General features: G+C 37.6%; 1 protein-coding gene across 1 annotated transcript in view; it reads right to left on the bottom strand.

Moving 5' to 3' along the window:
• Positions 1–3: 3 nt before the first annotated feature.
• Positions 4–14,909, bottom strand: part of SNAP23 (synaptosome associated protein 23) — a 35,974-nt gene continuing 21,068 nt past the window's right edge. The window contains exons 6-8 of the mRNA XM_032417446.1: positions 5,549–5,707; positions 3,850–3,994; positions 4–2,696 (exon numbers count right to left, since the gene is read on the bottom strand). Coding sequence (XP_032273337.1) covers positions 2,631–2,696; positions 3,850–3,994; positions 5,549–5,707 — 370 coding nt within the window. The 3' untranslated portion in view covers positions 4–2,630. The remainder of the gene's footprint in view (positions 2,697–3,849; positions 3,995–5,548; positions 5,708–14,909) is intronic.

The following is a 14,909-nucleotide window of genomic DNA, read 5'->3' as shown; positions in this document are numbered from 1 at the left end:
AAACCCCACAAGGATGAAGGAATTGTGAAGGAAGAAAGAAACAGGCATAACTATTGGGGATAAATACCATTGTCATTATAAGACTGGAAACTTGAAGAAGGAGCTTACTGTTAAAAAATTAAATTCAGGGTGATTATTTTTGAACTCCTTAGTTATAGGTTAGTGTTATGCTGAAGATCATACAAGTAAATGACTAAAGCAAAATTTGAAACCAGGTGGTCAGACTCTAGAGCTTGTGTTAATCACTTTCAGTTACTACCTTTCAAAAGTAATGGAAACAAGTTTCCAGACAATGTTAACCAGAGAAAATCAGAAAAGGCTTTAAGTCAACAGCTTGTATTTCTAGTGCATTTTGGACCTAACTTCTATGGCCTCATCCCTCTTCTTTCTTAGTAGGAGAAGCTTTGGCAGAGTTTGTAACCTGGGATTCATGGATTTGCTTTCAAGATCCACTGATGTGTGATTCTTATGTGTGATTCATGTTTGTGTTAGTATCTATTTCGCTGGGGAGATAGGCTATGTTGTCTTTCATCAGATTCACAAATGGATTCTTGACCCAAAAAGCTCCACCCAAGAAAGAATAGCAACTATAATTTATTAAGCTCTTACATTTATTGGGTGCTGCTCTCAGTTCTTTACATGGCATCACCACACTGACTTTTCGTGACAACTCTGGAGGAGGAATTATTAATCCCCATTTACAGACAAGAAAACTGAGGCACAGAAATGGGCTTACAGTCTCAGTTAGCAAGTGGAAGAGTGTAAATGCAGATAGTTGAGTGCCTTAGCTTATACTTCTAACCAATTATAATGTGGGGGCAGCATTTTGGTATCCTCAGAACTATTACCTTTAGCCATAAGATAAAAAAAAATTTTAATGTTCTAAGCAAGGGCATTTAGGTATAGCACAATCCCCAATGTTTTGTACTTTCTCTCTTTACACATTTACCACCACCTACCAAACTACTCCTTTTGGCATGCAGCATTTCTATTCCAGAGGGCCTGATTGAATCTCACTCTAAATATTTTCCACTAAGGCCTATGAAAGTCCTCATGTTAACAGTATCTTCAGTAAGTGGGTTGTAGTTCTAGTGCATAAACATCCTTTCAATCATTAGTGTATTAAAAGCTCAAATGAGTAAGAGACTAATAATAATTACAATGAACCTCATGACAAATCGTAGGAAGAAAAGTCCTGTCAGTACTTCCGATAAAAAATGGGAAAGGTGCTGAAGGCAGCTTTCCATCAGAGTGCTTCTTGATTTATGGACCTTTGCTTTATTCAATTTAAGAGCTGATGAAATTATTGCCCCCAACCCTTGCCAAATAGTCACAGAAACACATGACCTATTTGAAAGAACAATTCCACCAGTTAGTTATAAAATTTAATTGTAAAGAGCAAGCAGTGGTTATCGGTCAAACCAATCCACATTAATAGCTTTGAAGTGTGCAGACACTAGTTCTTAAATAAAGGTGACAAATACCAATCAGATTCTTATAACACTGTTCAGGATCTAAATAAACGTGATTCTGGACATAATTCAATCTACAAGGCTAATTGAATGATAGTGCAATCATCAATAATTAAACCAAAGGCATAATTTTCCAAATCACTTTTAAACAGAATAAATTCTAGCTTTTTTAAGGTCTAAAGCTACAAAAAACTCAAAGCAATCTATTTTTCTACCTGAGATCAAAACAAGTTTCTTTTTCCCCATCTAAACATAATTCTTGACATTGAGGTAAATCTGAATTCACGTAATATACTTTGTCAAACTTTTCCAAAAAATTTTAAGCCCTGCTTTAGAGAGAAATTCTCATGTTACACATACATATTTACATATTTTTTTCTTCAAAGACTAATGACAAATTTAAGAGGTTAATAGGCATGTAATGGGACCATAATACTACTAATAATGTAAAAATAAAAAGTCATTCATTTATACAAAGTGTTCCTGTATGGTGCAGAATGAAATGGGATCACTGTCTATGTACATACACAAATTACCAAATGTTCAGAAACTAAGCCCACTTTGAGAAAAGTCATTCTATTTTTTTGGAGCCGAGGTTGTCAAGTTGTGATGATTAACAAAAATATTGTGTATAAAAGCTCCAAAACCAAGTATTAGCCTAAATTGGCAATAACTGCAACTTAAATGAAAAATTAAACCCAACTAGATCTTTACTGTGGCTATGCAACTTTTGCTTTGTGGCCTGCAGGTTTTACTGCGGTAACAACCTCTTCTCTCTCGCCTCTCCTCCTTGTGCTCCCCCTGCCTCCAGCTTCCTTCTTCATGGCTGTCTTTGGCAATGCTTCCAAATCTTGAAAGCAAAAGAACCTGCTAAAGTAAATGAGGAGGATGAAAAATAACACTATATATGATGTACAAAAACCAATCTAAGACTATGGACTGAGAAAAAAAAAAGGTACTAGAAGGAAGGCTGAGCAGTAGTGTACCCTCAAGGGAAAGAGAACGTAAAAGAATAGGGGGTCCGTACTCCTGGCCTTCTTGCACATTATCTCCTGATTTAGAAGAGTGTGGAACCAAAACGTCAAACTCTGAAAAGATAATGACTTTGAAGGAGGAGCTAGAGAAGTGAATACACGATAAAGAAGTACAGCAGCAGCTTTAGCTGTCAATGAGTTTCTTTGCTCTGGCATTGGCAACATCAATACGGTCTTTGTTGGTGTCAGCCTGAAAAAAAAGAAAAAGGTACCAGCATTATGTTACAAGGTAACTTGCTCTAATAAAAGTTGAATTTCATACACCTGGAGTAAATGACACACTGAGAAAATTCAGGAAACATATAGTCACATTACAAAACTCATTCCGGGCAAGAAGAGAGAGAACATGAAATTCATTTGGGAAAACCGGGAATATAAAGGTTTAACAGAAGGTTTAGCAGAAGAACTTGCCAGTATTTCATGAATTCTGTAACATTTTCTCATAGTTTAACTGGGATGCATCTTACAATCAATGCCATTTTCAATGCAATGAAATTAAGAATGCTTTCTGCTATAGAGGAGGACATTGTGGGAGTCCCCTGAACTGAATCATAGAATCTTATCTGAGACTACTCTAGGTCTAACCAGAGAGACTGAAAGAACCTTCCCCAAGATTTTTGTAACAGATGTATTATCATCCACATCAATATCTGACCACAGGACAGCTTTGAAAGCATCTTATGAACCCGTTTGCCTCCATGAAATCCACCATTAAGTGACTCAATAGAACTAAGCTTAAAAACTCACCCCATCCTTTAAGGGACCCTGAGATTTTTAATGAAATAACAATAACAAGAATGGCTTTTAGCCATGGCACATCCAAACACTGAATACAATTTCATTTTCAGTATCTTTTATATCATGTGAAGAAAAAAAAATAGCAATTCCATCTTATCTTTACCCATAGGACCCTGTTTTATGTGTCCACTCCACAAGAACTATTCTGCAGAACTGATTTCCACTTAATGACTCATGAGATGAGGATTTAGGAACTTACTAATTTGTTAGTAACAAAATAAAACTCCAAAAGCTAACTCATTCACTCAGGGGAAAAAAAATATAGCCCTCCCAAAGGTTAGAGTAGACTCTAAGCTTCATGTGTGAAATTTTAAATAAAACCACTTCATTCTAAGGTCTTGGTTTCAAAATGAACCAACTGCCATGAACAAGAGATAGGAGGACCTGGCTATAATTTTTCAATGTGTTAGAAATCCCATCTCATCAAAACTGTAAGACCTGTGAGGACAGGATCTTCTCTTATTGCCCCCCCCCACCCCAAGTATCAAGCACAGATGTCCATTACTAAAGTGTCTCAAATTCCTATGGCATGAAGGAGCATTTACCTTTTCTGTGATCCGGTCTATTTGTCGATTTTGAGCCTCGATCTCGTTGCCCATTTCTAGGGCCATGTTCTTTAGGTTTCCTAGGATACTGCCCACTTGAGTCAGGTTCTCTTCCATCTCATCCTCTCTGGCATCGTTAGTTATACTATCACAAAAAGACAGTTAATTCAGTACTTTTTGGTGAATTATAAAAATGGACTAAATCTGGATTTAGTTTTCATAAAAATAAGTAACCAAAATGACCTCAGCAAGCGTTAGACCTATGGGAAGGTAGGTTACCATTCTCGGAAAACATTCTGTAGTAAAAATTGAAAGACTGACCAAGAGAACGCAATGTCTTAAAGCCATGTAGGAGAAGAAACAACTCTAGAACAATGGTTCTCAACGAGTGATCACAGCGTCACCTGGGAACTTATGAGACATGAAAACATGCAAATTCTCACACTCTACTACAGATCTACTGAATCAAACTGGAAGTGGATCCCAGGATTCTATGTTTTAATAAACCCCCAGGTGACTCATGCACACTAAGTCTAAAGAACCACTGCTGTAAAACAGGTTGCAAAACTCTGGCCCAAAGGTCAAAACTGGCCTGCCACCTTATGGAGTTATTCTTAGAAAATATATTATAAACCCTAAGGAGTGAGTGTGGAAGCAGCTGAAACATCAGCAGCATTCCTGTTCTCGGGCTTTTGAACACAGGGGCCCAGTAGGAGCAGGACCCCATGATCCCCAGGAGCAGGGCATAAGTTAGGAGCTATGAAAGAATGTAACCCTCCGTCCCCCCTTTCTGTACCTGGCGATTGCCAGCCCAAACATCCCACTCCTCCCTTATCCCATGACTGACTCCCTGCATGCCTACGTGTAGGGGAAAATGCAAGCCTGCTTCAAGATATTTGCCATTCTTTGTACTCCTTTCCCATGCTCGGAGGCATCTGTCCTTGCTTTTCTGATAAAAAAACAAAATAAAAGCTATGTGCAGGATTCAGCAGCTGCTGCTCTCCCTTACAGAGGCAGCCCCGCACGGCCACTCAGATTGGTGTCTGAGAACTTTATTTCAGTGCGTGACGACACCACCTGATTCTGTAAATAAGGTTTTATTCAAATACAGCCACACTTATTATTTGCTTACATATTGTTTATGGCTGCTTTCACCCTACAACAACAGAGTTGAGTAGCTGCAATGGACACCGGCCTGCAAAGTCTGGAATATTTACTATCTGACCCTTTACCATTATCTTTATAGGGATCTGGCCAACCCCTATCTGCAGATGATACATTTTTTTTTTTTTAAGTAGGGCTCCACACCCAGCATGGAGCCCAACATGGGGCTTGAACTCACGACCCTGATATCAAAACCTAAGCTGAGATCAAGAGTCTGACGCCTAACTGACTGAGCCACCCAGGTGCTCCTGCATGATACATTTTAAAACACATTCTCCTATTTATAGAAGTAAAATATGCTTACTTGGGTAATTTTGAAAGTACTGAAAAACATAAAGAAAAGTTAATCCATCAATGAAAGTCAAGTACCACAGTCAACATTTTGTCAGAAGGCAGATTATAAAATGCATTTTTCAAATGGAATAAACACTGTTTCTAACTGATGACTTAGGGCTCATGTACAACACCCCCCGTCCTCCTGAGTGAGCCATTCATTTAGGAAAGGGGTAAAGAGTATCAGGAGGAGCCGGCATACCGTTTAATGTAGCCACCGCTAGCTGCTCCAGTGGCTGGTGGTTGAGGCTGACCGTTGGTCACTCGGCCTGGCTGCTTAGATACGACACTGCTAGGAGAGTTGTCTCCACCATCTCCCCATGTTGCCTTGTAGGCCTTACCAGACTCAAAGTTCTTTGTCCTGTATAAGTCAGGAGTGTAGAGAGATACGGAAAAGCAGGAGGGGAAGAAGTGTAATTATTAGTGCTTTTCACCTTCAGGACGACTCTAGCGCCCTTAGCACAAAAGCTACCTACAGCTAGATCCACATTAGCTCTACTATGCTCCGCTACAATACGCTATATGAAACAGATGAATTGTGTAAGCCCACTGACATTAAACACTTTTTTAAAGGTTCAACTATTTCCACAAAATGTTCACTAAGCAGTTAGCAAGTAGCAAATTATTTGACTTTTCAGGTTCCCCTAGCCTTTGACAGGCTTCAGAAAGAAAATAGGGGATACCAGGACCAAAAAATTCCTTAGGAAAGGTGTTCTGGGGTTCCGTGGAGGGATCTCACAAGTTGATGAGGGATGGAAGAGAAAGAAGGCTGAGTGGGCAATACTCAGACCCCAGGTGCCCACTTATTTGAACCAGAGTAGATCCAGCTGATCCAGTTTTTTAAAGTTAGAATTTTGCATTAAATTAAAAAAAAATCATGAAAGAAAGGCATGAATTATTTCCAAATTGAATAGTCAATGATAACCATCTTGACCACACTGGTACCAGTTACAAAGCCTTTGATTTAGGGCATTTTCATTTAAGATTTTACTTTTCCTCCTTTAAAAAAAGATGATCCTAAATCCAGGCCTCTTAAAAATAAAAGTATATACTTTAGATGTAACTGATATAGTCAAAGCCAGAATTTTATCTAGGGATTTACTACTCAAACTGGTAATAATGGCAAGGAAAAAAGCCTTGTAAAGTGACTTTTAAATGACTGTTACAAAAAAATAACACAAAACTTTTTTACTGATTATTTGGCTAGGTACAATTTTCACTCACACAATTTTAATTTTTACTTTTCTATAAACAAAAAGGAGTATATAGCTATAATATTGGTCTCTGATTTATTCCACATAATGTTAACAAGGAAGTCTCAAAACTGCAAAAACAGAGGAGAGATTTTTATGAAAATGGTAGTTCTTTCCTTAATAGACATAAGGATTCCTTTTTGGTAAACCTAGAATCGGCTCTTAAACCTTAATCATTAATGCTACAGAAAGGGTGCTACTACCTTTTTTATAAGAGGTACTGAAAAGGTAAATATATCTATGAACACTGAAAAGCTAATCAAAGTGCCTTTCTTGGTTCCACTTTAAGTTCTCAAAGTTTCCTACTTGTGCTACTATGTTTAATTAATTAATCAATTTATTAACAAGCCATGTTAAATCTGTCCTGGAACAAGGTGGGATATACCTTTTCTAAACGAATATTTATATATAATTATCTGTTAGTTTGGTGAAACCCATTTACATGTATTCTTTTTTAATAAGGTAACTTCTCAGACAAAATTCTAAAGCAGAGGAATACCTAGTAAACAAACAGCACGTAAGTTTATCAGAAAGTTAATAACCAGATGTAGTAATAGAAGTAATATAAGACAAGTGCAGCTTTTATTGGGATGTCAGATTGTAGAACAAGTGAAAGAGTGAGGGCTGGAATTCAAAAGTCACTATATGAATGATATTATGTTTCTGAGAGTCATAGTACATAAAGAGTAGACTGGGACAGGACCTGCCAGCTCCTGGTCTATCAAGGAATATATACATGCTCCAACATCCTTCTCAACCTTAAGAGAAAAGATTTGAAATTCCTTTAAGTTTTTGAGAATTCTTCCTTCCATAATTAGATACAAGGGGCTTAGGATGCAAATGAATTGTTTTAACATGATATTATGAATGAGTTCCAATTAAATCATGGTCTGTGTTATAAACAAAGAATCAGAATGGTTATCAAATCCTTCTCCTTTAAGAGAACTGGATCCTAGAAGATGTTCTTCTAATATTAAGGAGAAAAGGAATAAAAAGCTGACTGAATTTTTCCTTTTACAGCTTTGCATTGGGTTGTCATGTTTACTTTCAAATGAGTTGGGGAAAAAAACTGCACTTTTCTCATGCAGTTATGACATATTCTCCACGTTTATGAAGAGGTGATTTTTTTTTTAAAGATTTTATTTATTTATTTGACAGAGAGAGACACAGTGAGAGAGGGAACACAAGCAGGGGGAGAGGGAGAAGCAGGCTTCCTGCTGAGCAGGGAGCCCGATGCGGGGCTCAATCCCAGGACCCTGAGATCATGACCTGAGCCGAAGGCAGACGCTTAACGACTGAGCCACCCAGGCGCCCCTGAAGAGGTGATTTTTAAATGGTGCTCATTTTGTATCTTCATCCACATGACTCCTCCATGTCTCTTTCAGCACGTGCACTCTAGGTAATGCCTTCCAGTTTACCCTGCCACTTGCCATCACCCTGGATGGAGTTTGTCCCACAAGGTGGAATACCCTTGAAAGTTACCTGTTTTTAAGGAATTGTCAAGTAGCTGCCCATCTAATAATAATGACGATGATAATGGTTTTAATCTTGTTTGTCTTCCTTCAAAGGGTCTTAAATGCTTTATTTTTTTTTTAAGATTTTATTTATTTGTCAGAGAAAGAGAGATCGCAGAAGCAAGGGGGCGTGGCAGGCAGAGGGAGAAGCAGGCTCCCTGCTGAGCAAGGAGCCCAATGCGGGACTCAGTCCCAGGACCATGAGATCATGACCTGAGCCGAAAGCAGATGCTTAACCGACTGAGCCACCCAGGCATCCCCAAAGGGTCTTGAATGCTTTAAAGGTAATATTTCCCAAACCTGACTGAACACAAGGCAACCTGGAAGCCTTTGAACACAGAGATGCATAAGTTACATGCTAAAAATTTTGTTTTAGTATGTATGGGGTAGAGCCTGGGAATCTTTTATTGTTATTATTGTTTTATTTAAATTCAAAAGCTCATATAGCTTCCCAGCCAGGGAAAAGAAACACTGTCTAAGGGACTGCCAATCTTTTGTAGAAAGAGTATTTTAGTTACTCCAGTAGTCTACCTTAGTATTTCTATATATTGGGACACTGAGAATTAATCTGGACAAAGCAAAAGTACACACCAAGAATTTTTCTTTTTTTAAAAGGCTACAAAATTGTAATATATTGACCTGAATCCCAATCCTAGACCTGTCATTCTATTGCTGTAGAACCTTAAGCAAACTTCCATTATTTGGCTCAGTCAGGTTTGGGAAATACTACCTTTAAAGCATTTAAGACCCTTCGGGGACACCTGGGTGGCTCAGTCGGTTAAATATCTGCCTTCGACTCAGATTGAAGGATCCTTATACATCCATATACATCCTTATATGTAAAACTAAGATAAAATGACGATACTGTACTAATATTAATAGTTCACAGGACTGTGAAAAAGATAATAGATATAAATTGCTTTGAAAAGCATTAGTCAAATATTTTTATTATTTGGCTTCGATCTCAACCTGATCCTTACTTAACAGTTCATGCCTTTAAGTGCACAGATTACCAAATGGCATGTTTACTATTCTGGCCCATTAATACTCCCTAGCTTTGAGATCTACAGGAGCTGAATATAGTTGGAATATGGCTACATAAAAAGACAACTAGGCCCAAGTTGTTTTGGCCTACATTAAGAAAAGAAATGGTTCTGATCTGCGACTGAACTCTTGCTTAATAAAATTTACAGCCCTTCTGAGAAGAAATTAGACTTTATGATAAAATGCTTAAGCAAATTTGTGACAGAATTGCTATTAAGAACGCCATATAGAAAGTTAGATTTACCCTGTCAGTTTTGAGGGGTCTAATAGCCATTACCACTTTTTTCTATATAAATATCTCATTCAAAAATGGCAAGTTTGAGGGCATCTGGGTGGCTCAGTCCATTAAGCACCTGCCTTTGGCTTAGGTCATGATCCCAGCGTCCTGAGATAGAGCCCCACATGGGGTTCCCTGCTCAGCAGGTAGTCTGCTTCTCCTTCTGCCCCTCCCGCTGTTCATGCTCTCTCAAATAAATAAAATCTTAAAAAAAAACAAAACTGAAGAAACAAAAGAACAAAAATGGCAAGTTTGAAATAAGAATTTGAAATATCCCTTAATCAATTCAAGAAGCTGCTGTAAAAGCAGAAAACAAGTATCAAGATATGATCACAGGGCGCCTGGGTGGCTCAGTCAGTTAAGCATCCGACTCTTGATCTCAGCTCAGGTCTGGATCTCAGGGTCTTCAGTTCAAGCTCCATGCCCAGCTTACTTAAAAAATAAATAAATAAATTTTAAAAAGTTAAAGAAGATATGATCACAGTAATTTTAATAATTTATTTAGTTCTGGTTGTCAACATTAATATTAACTGAATAAAAAGAGCAAAAAGAAAGCCCAATATTAGCTATAATTCTTTCATATCAGGAAAAGGGACCAGATAAATACCAAATGTAATGAGCGTGTGTGTGTGTGTGTGTGTGTGTGTGTGTTGGGTGATCAGGCTACAGGAGGGAAGAAAAAGGAGGTCAAGAAACAAAGGATAAAAATCAAATGCTTAATTTTCTAACATTTAACCATGGTCTTCACAGTTCCTTTAAGATCCAAAATTAAGGAGTCAAACATTATACTAAACAGTAGGCAGACTATAGGCTTAACTTTCATAAAAAATTAAGATTAGTTAGCTCCGTATTAATTCAACATGAAACCAAAGCAAGCTAACACGTGACATAGTAGGAATTATAGAGCAAGTTAAGAGGGAAAATCCTTATTTAAAGGAAGAAAATACCAGATAAGGTAACATTTTAAGTTTATATCCCACCTTGTTCCAAATGGTATTCAAGATGACTAGGTTGGCAATTAATTCCAATTTGGTAGTGGCCTAAGTTATGGATAATCCAAATCATTAGAAGCAACTCTTTTTTTTTAGTATATGTGCTACCGAAGGGAGCACTAGAAGCAACTCTTTAATAGAAAAATCTTGATTCTGGAACCAGAAAGGCACAGGGAAGTAATAGAAGATAGGATGCTGAAATTGAAGTCCTATGGAGAGAGGTGGATTTAGCCTGAATTCCCTTACCTTTGATCAGAACTAGGATGAAGCAATTCTCTACAAAGATCAACTTAATTAAAACGTCTTTAGAAACTTCAGGGATGTTTTTATTTTTATCTTAAATGTTATTTAGCAAAAACTTAGTTATCAGAACCATTAGTCAAAGGCTGGCATTATAAATTAACATTTCGTCAAGTCCATCTTTTTGGCATACAGCACCCAGAACAAACTCACTTTACATTACACACCACAGCACAATTTTAAAGACAGTCTCCACCATTCACAGAATCCATGCACATGCACAGAAAAACCATTTGAAGCATCACCTTTAGATAGCAGATTAACAGCCCAAACTGCGCCATAAGACTGCATCTTAAAGTTCCCTTTGATCAGTTACTGAGCTCGGGTCCTGATGTTAAATCTTCATTTTTAGTAAGCAGATTAGAAAGGAAGAGATTTATTAAGTGAGAGAATGAAATGCAGAAAAGAGTGAATGCCAGTGAAACAGAACAGAAGCAAATCTAGAATTCTAAAAACATAATGCATTTAAGTTCCTGCCTGGTTTCATAGAAACAACGAACATCTGAGAATCTAGATGAAAAGAAAAACAGGAAAATGGTTTAAACCAGAGCACACTTCATTTGTCTTAAGAATGTCTGGGTGATGATATTCTTTCCCAAAATTATAAAAATTAGTATGAAGAGAAGGTAAAAACTAATGGAGAGGTTCTTTTTTGTTTTTAATATTTTATTTATTTATTTGACAGAGAGAGACAAAGCAAGGGAACACAAGGAGGGGGAGTGGGAGCGGGAGAGGGAGAAGCAGGCTTCCTGTTGAGCAGGGAGCCCGAGGCGGGGCTTGATCCCAGGACCCTGGGATCATGACCTGAGCTGAAGGCAGACGCTTAACGACTGAGCCACCCAGAGCCCCTAATGGAGAGGTTCTAAAACTTCTTCATTCTTTCTTGGTGATTACAGATTTCTCCTAGATATTTCTGTTATATATCTCATTTGCATTTAACTTAAAAAAAAAAATCTTTTTACATGTCTAACTCTCCCATCAGCCAACAAGTTTCTTAAGGATATTCAATCAACAAGTATTTACTGAACACCTACTATGTCTCAGGTACCATGTCAGGCACAAAAAAAATAAAGAGTAATGACAAATGAAACAGTGCCGGAGCTACGCCTTACTAATCTTTGTATCTCCAGTGAGTAGGGCGGAGGGGGAACTCAAATGTTGACTAAAATATAATTCAACATTTATTTTAACAATCAGAGCTGAATTTTTACATCTCAACATAAGACTTGAGTAGTAGAAAATCTGTAGTACCAATTTTGAACTTCTCTAGTAAGTGGTCCAGAAATACCAATTTGTCTTCAAACTATGTATTTGACATTGTAAGTACACACTAGAGAGGCAAGTTCAGAGAGAGGAATACCTTGTCTGAGAATAGTTAAACTGGGACACCAGAGAGTTTACTATTCTGAGACTTCCCATTTTAAGTCTGCTTCCTTTTAAACTCTTGTTAATTAGTTTAACAATTAGAATGACAACTTAACAAAGTTACCATCAAAGATAATGACACCTATTCACAATTTTAAAGTTTAATCCTGGTAGTCTGTTTAAATTCTGGTAGTTCTTTAAAAATAATTAGCTTAAGGGGCGCCTGGGTGGCTCAGTTGGTTAAGCGACTGCCTTCGGCTCAGGTCATGATCCTGGAGTCCCAGGATCGAGTCCCGCATCGGGCTCCCTGCTCGGCAGGGAGTCTGCTTCTCCCTCTGACCCTCCTCCCTCTCATGCTCTCTGTCTCTCATTCTCTCTCTCTCAAATAAATAAATAAAATCTTAAAAAAAAAAAAAATAATTAGCTTAAGTAAAAATTCTCTTCTAATACAGGGTTCTGTTAAGTAAAGCTATTTCCATGTCTGTTTCGTTTGCTGACCTGGCTTCAATGAATACTACCGAACAAAAAAAATCTCAAAGAACAAATCTACTCAAGACATTTTCTATATAGCAATACATCTAACAACAGCAACAACAAAAAGGTTCATTCTTTTCCTGCCAAAGTCAAGCAGTGTAGCTATATAGTTAAAAGCTGAGACTCTGCCTGGTTTTGAATCTCAGCTCTTCCATTTCTTTGTGCCTCTGTTTCCCCATATGTAAAATGGTGATAAGAAGAGTCTATCTCATATTAAGGTTACTGTTAGGAATAAATTTAAAGTGCTCAGAATAATCAGAGCCTAAATTAACATATAGGCCCACAAATTTCATCCAAACCCTTGGATGTGAGACATTTTGATCAGTACCACATAATCAATAAATACATGATTATTTCTGTAGTGAAACAAATTAACATTTACACTAAGTGGGATAAAGATTATAAATAGCTTCAGTTCATGTTACATTTTATGGCCTAATTAATGAGTTGTGACTCATCATGGGGAAAAAAAAAACCCAAACCTAAATCCTTGGTTTTCAGAGTTTTTCAGATTTCTAGTGGCAGAATAAGAGATTGTGGACCTGGGTTTTTATTACTACCAGAATTAATACTAGCCTTATATGATCCTGCATCTGCCTTTGAGAAGCTCATGTTATGGCTATTTATACAATAAGCCTAACTAAAACCCAGGTTAGCAGATAAAATTAGAAAGGTCAAGACAATGGCAGGAATAACAGTAGACAGAGCTGAGGACAAGGATACCATAGAGGCCAAAAAGTCTATGTTATAAAGAAGAGATAGACGCCAAGGAAGGCAATTAATATACAACATCTTTAAACTGGAATATCACTCTTCTCTCCAGGGAACAACTGTTCTCTTATAGGAACCCCGTGATTCCATCTGCTAAGAAGTACCCAATGCGGGGCTCGATCCCAGGACCCTGGGATCATGACCTGAGCTGAAGGCAGACGCTTAAAGACTGAGCCACCCAGGCGCCCCAAGTCATATTTAAATTTAAAGTCATTATTTAAATATGCACTTTTAGAGAGTCAACCAGGTCTAAACAGGCCAACAGATTTGTCCTAGAATAGAAAGCCAATGGACAACACTAGGAAGAATACTGTCAAATTTTAACTTGTTATGCTCCAAATAAACACCAAAGTTGACCAATAAGCAACTTAACTCTATTTTCTCTTGTAGAGAGATGGCACAGAGAATGCTGTCACATGAAAACACCTATCTAAAAGTATGACAATATAACAAAAGTTCCTCCATTCCTAACTCCTTGAGAAGTAAAAATGCTGAGAATATGTAAACCTTTGTATCCCATTCTTGGTTTACCATACCAGCTGAGACAACTAGATGAAATACTAATGTTTATGAAACTCTTCTCAAATGAATGCTCTCAGCAGTAAGGATGGTCATTCAATTTCCAGATGTTGTCATTTCAACTAAGGGGAAAGTTCAAAGTTTTTGTTCTGTTAATAACAGACAGAAGGGAAGATAATGGTTAACTGCCTCAGCCCAAACCTTCTCATGGTCGAAATACATAAAATATTTGTCAACATGGGGCGCCTGGGTGGCTCCGTCGTTAAGCATCTGCCTTCAGCTCAGGTCATGATCCCAGGCTCCTGGGATGGAGCCCCGCATCAGGCTCCCTGCTTGGTGGGAAGCCTGCTTCTTCCTCTCCCACTCCCCCTGCTTGTGTTCCCTTTCTCGCTGTGTCTCTCTCTGTCAAATAAATAAATAAAATATAAAAAAAAAAAATTTGTCAACAACATGGACTTTGGTTTACCTAAGAGTATGCAGGGAATTTAAATATTCATAATGAAGTCACCAAAAAGAATGAATCTCTTCTGTCAATCATAATTTTATACACTATACACAAAAAGTTTGAAGACTTTTCATCTCCTAGTTTAATACAAACTTCAAATTTTCAGAGACTTCTTTGATTTTCCCTTGTTTGCGTTTGACAATCAGTTGCTTTAAAATAAATTTCCTTGACTTATACTTTTTTCTCTAATCTCAATAATAAGGCCTCACCTCACAGGCCTAGATTACAAAAGGTTCCTAACTAGTACAGTTATGTACTCTACTGCAATCCATCTACCCCTTAGCCCGCCTACTTATGTCTTATTTTTCACTTCTCATCTATATGAATCATGCAGTTCAGTTAAGTCAGGCTCCTTTATAATTTGTTTACATTAGGAAACTCCCCCCTAGTTCTTCCACGTCCATCCAAATCCTTCTAATCACTGAGTTCAACGCAAGTGCTCTCTCTCCTGTAATATTTTTCCAAACCAAACTTTATCAGTTCTGTTCC

This window comes from Phoca vitulina, unplaced genomic scaffold, assembly GCF_004348235.1.
Source record: "Phoca vitulina isolate PV1807 unplaced genomic scaffold, GSC_HSeal_1.0 scaffold20, whole genome shotgun sequence".
Classification (NCBI taxonomy): domain Eukaryota; kingdom Metazoa; phylum Chordata; class Mammalia; order Carnivora; family Phocidae; genus Phoca; species Phoca vitulina.
The sequence above is the reverse complement of the archived record's forward strand: the minus strand, read 5'-3'. Positions and strand labels throughout refer to the sequence as shown.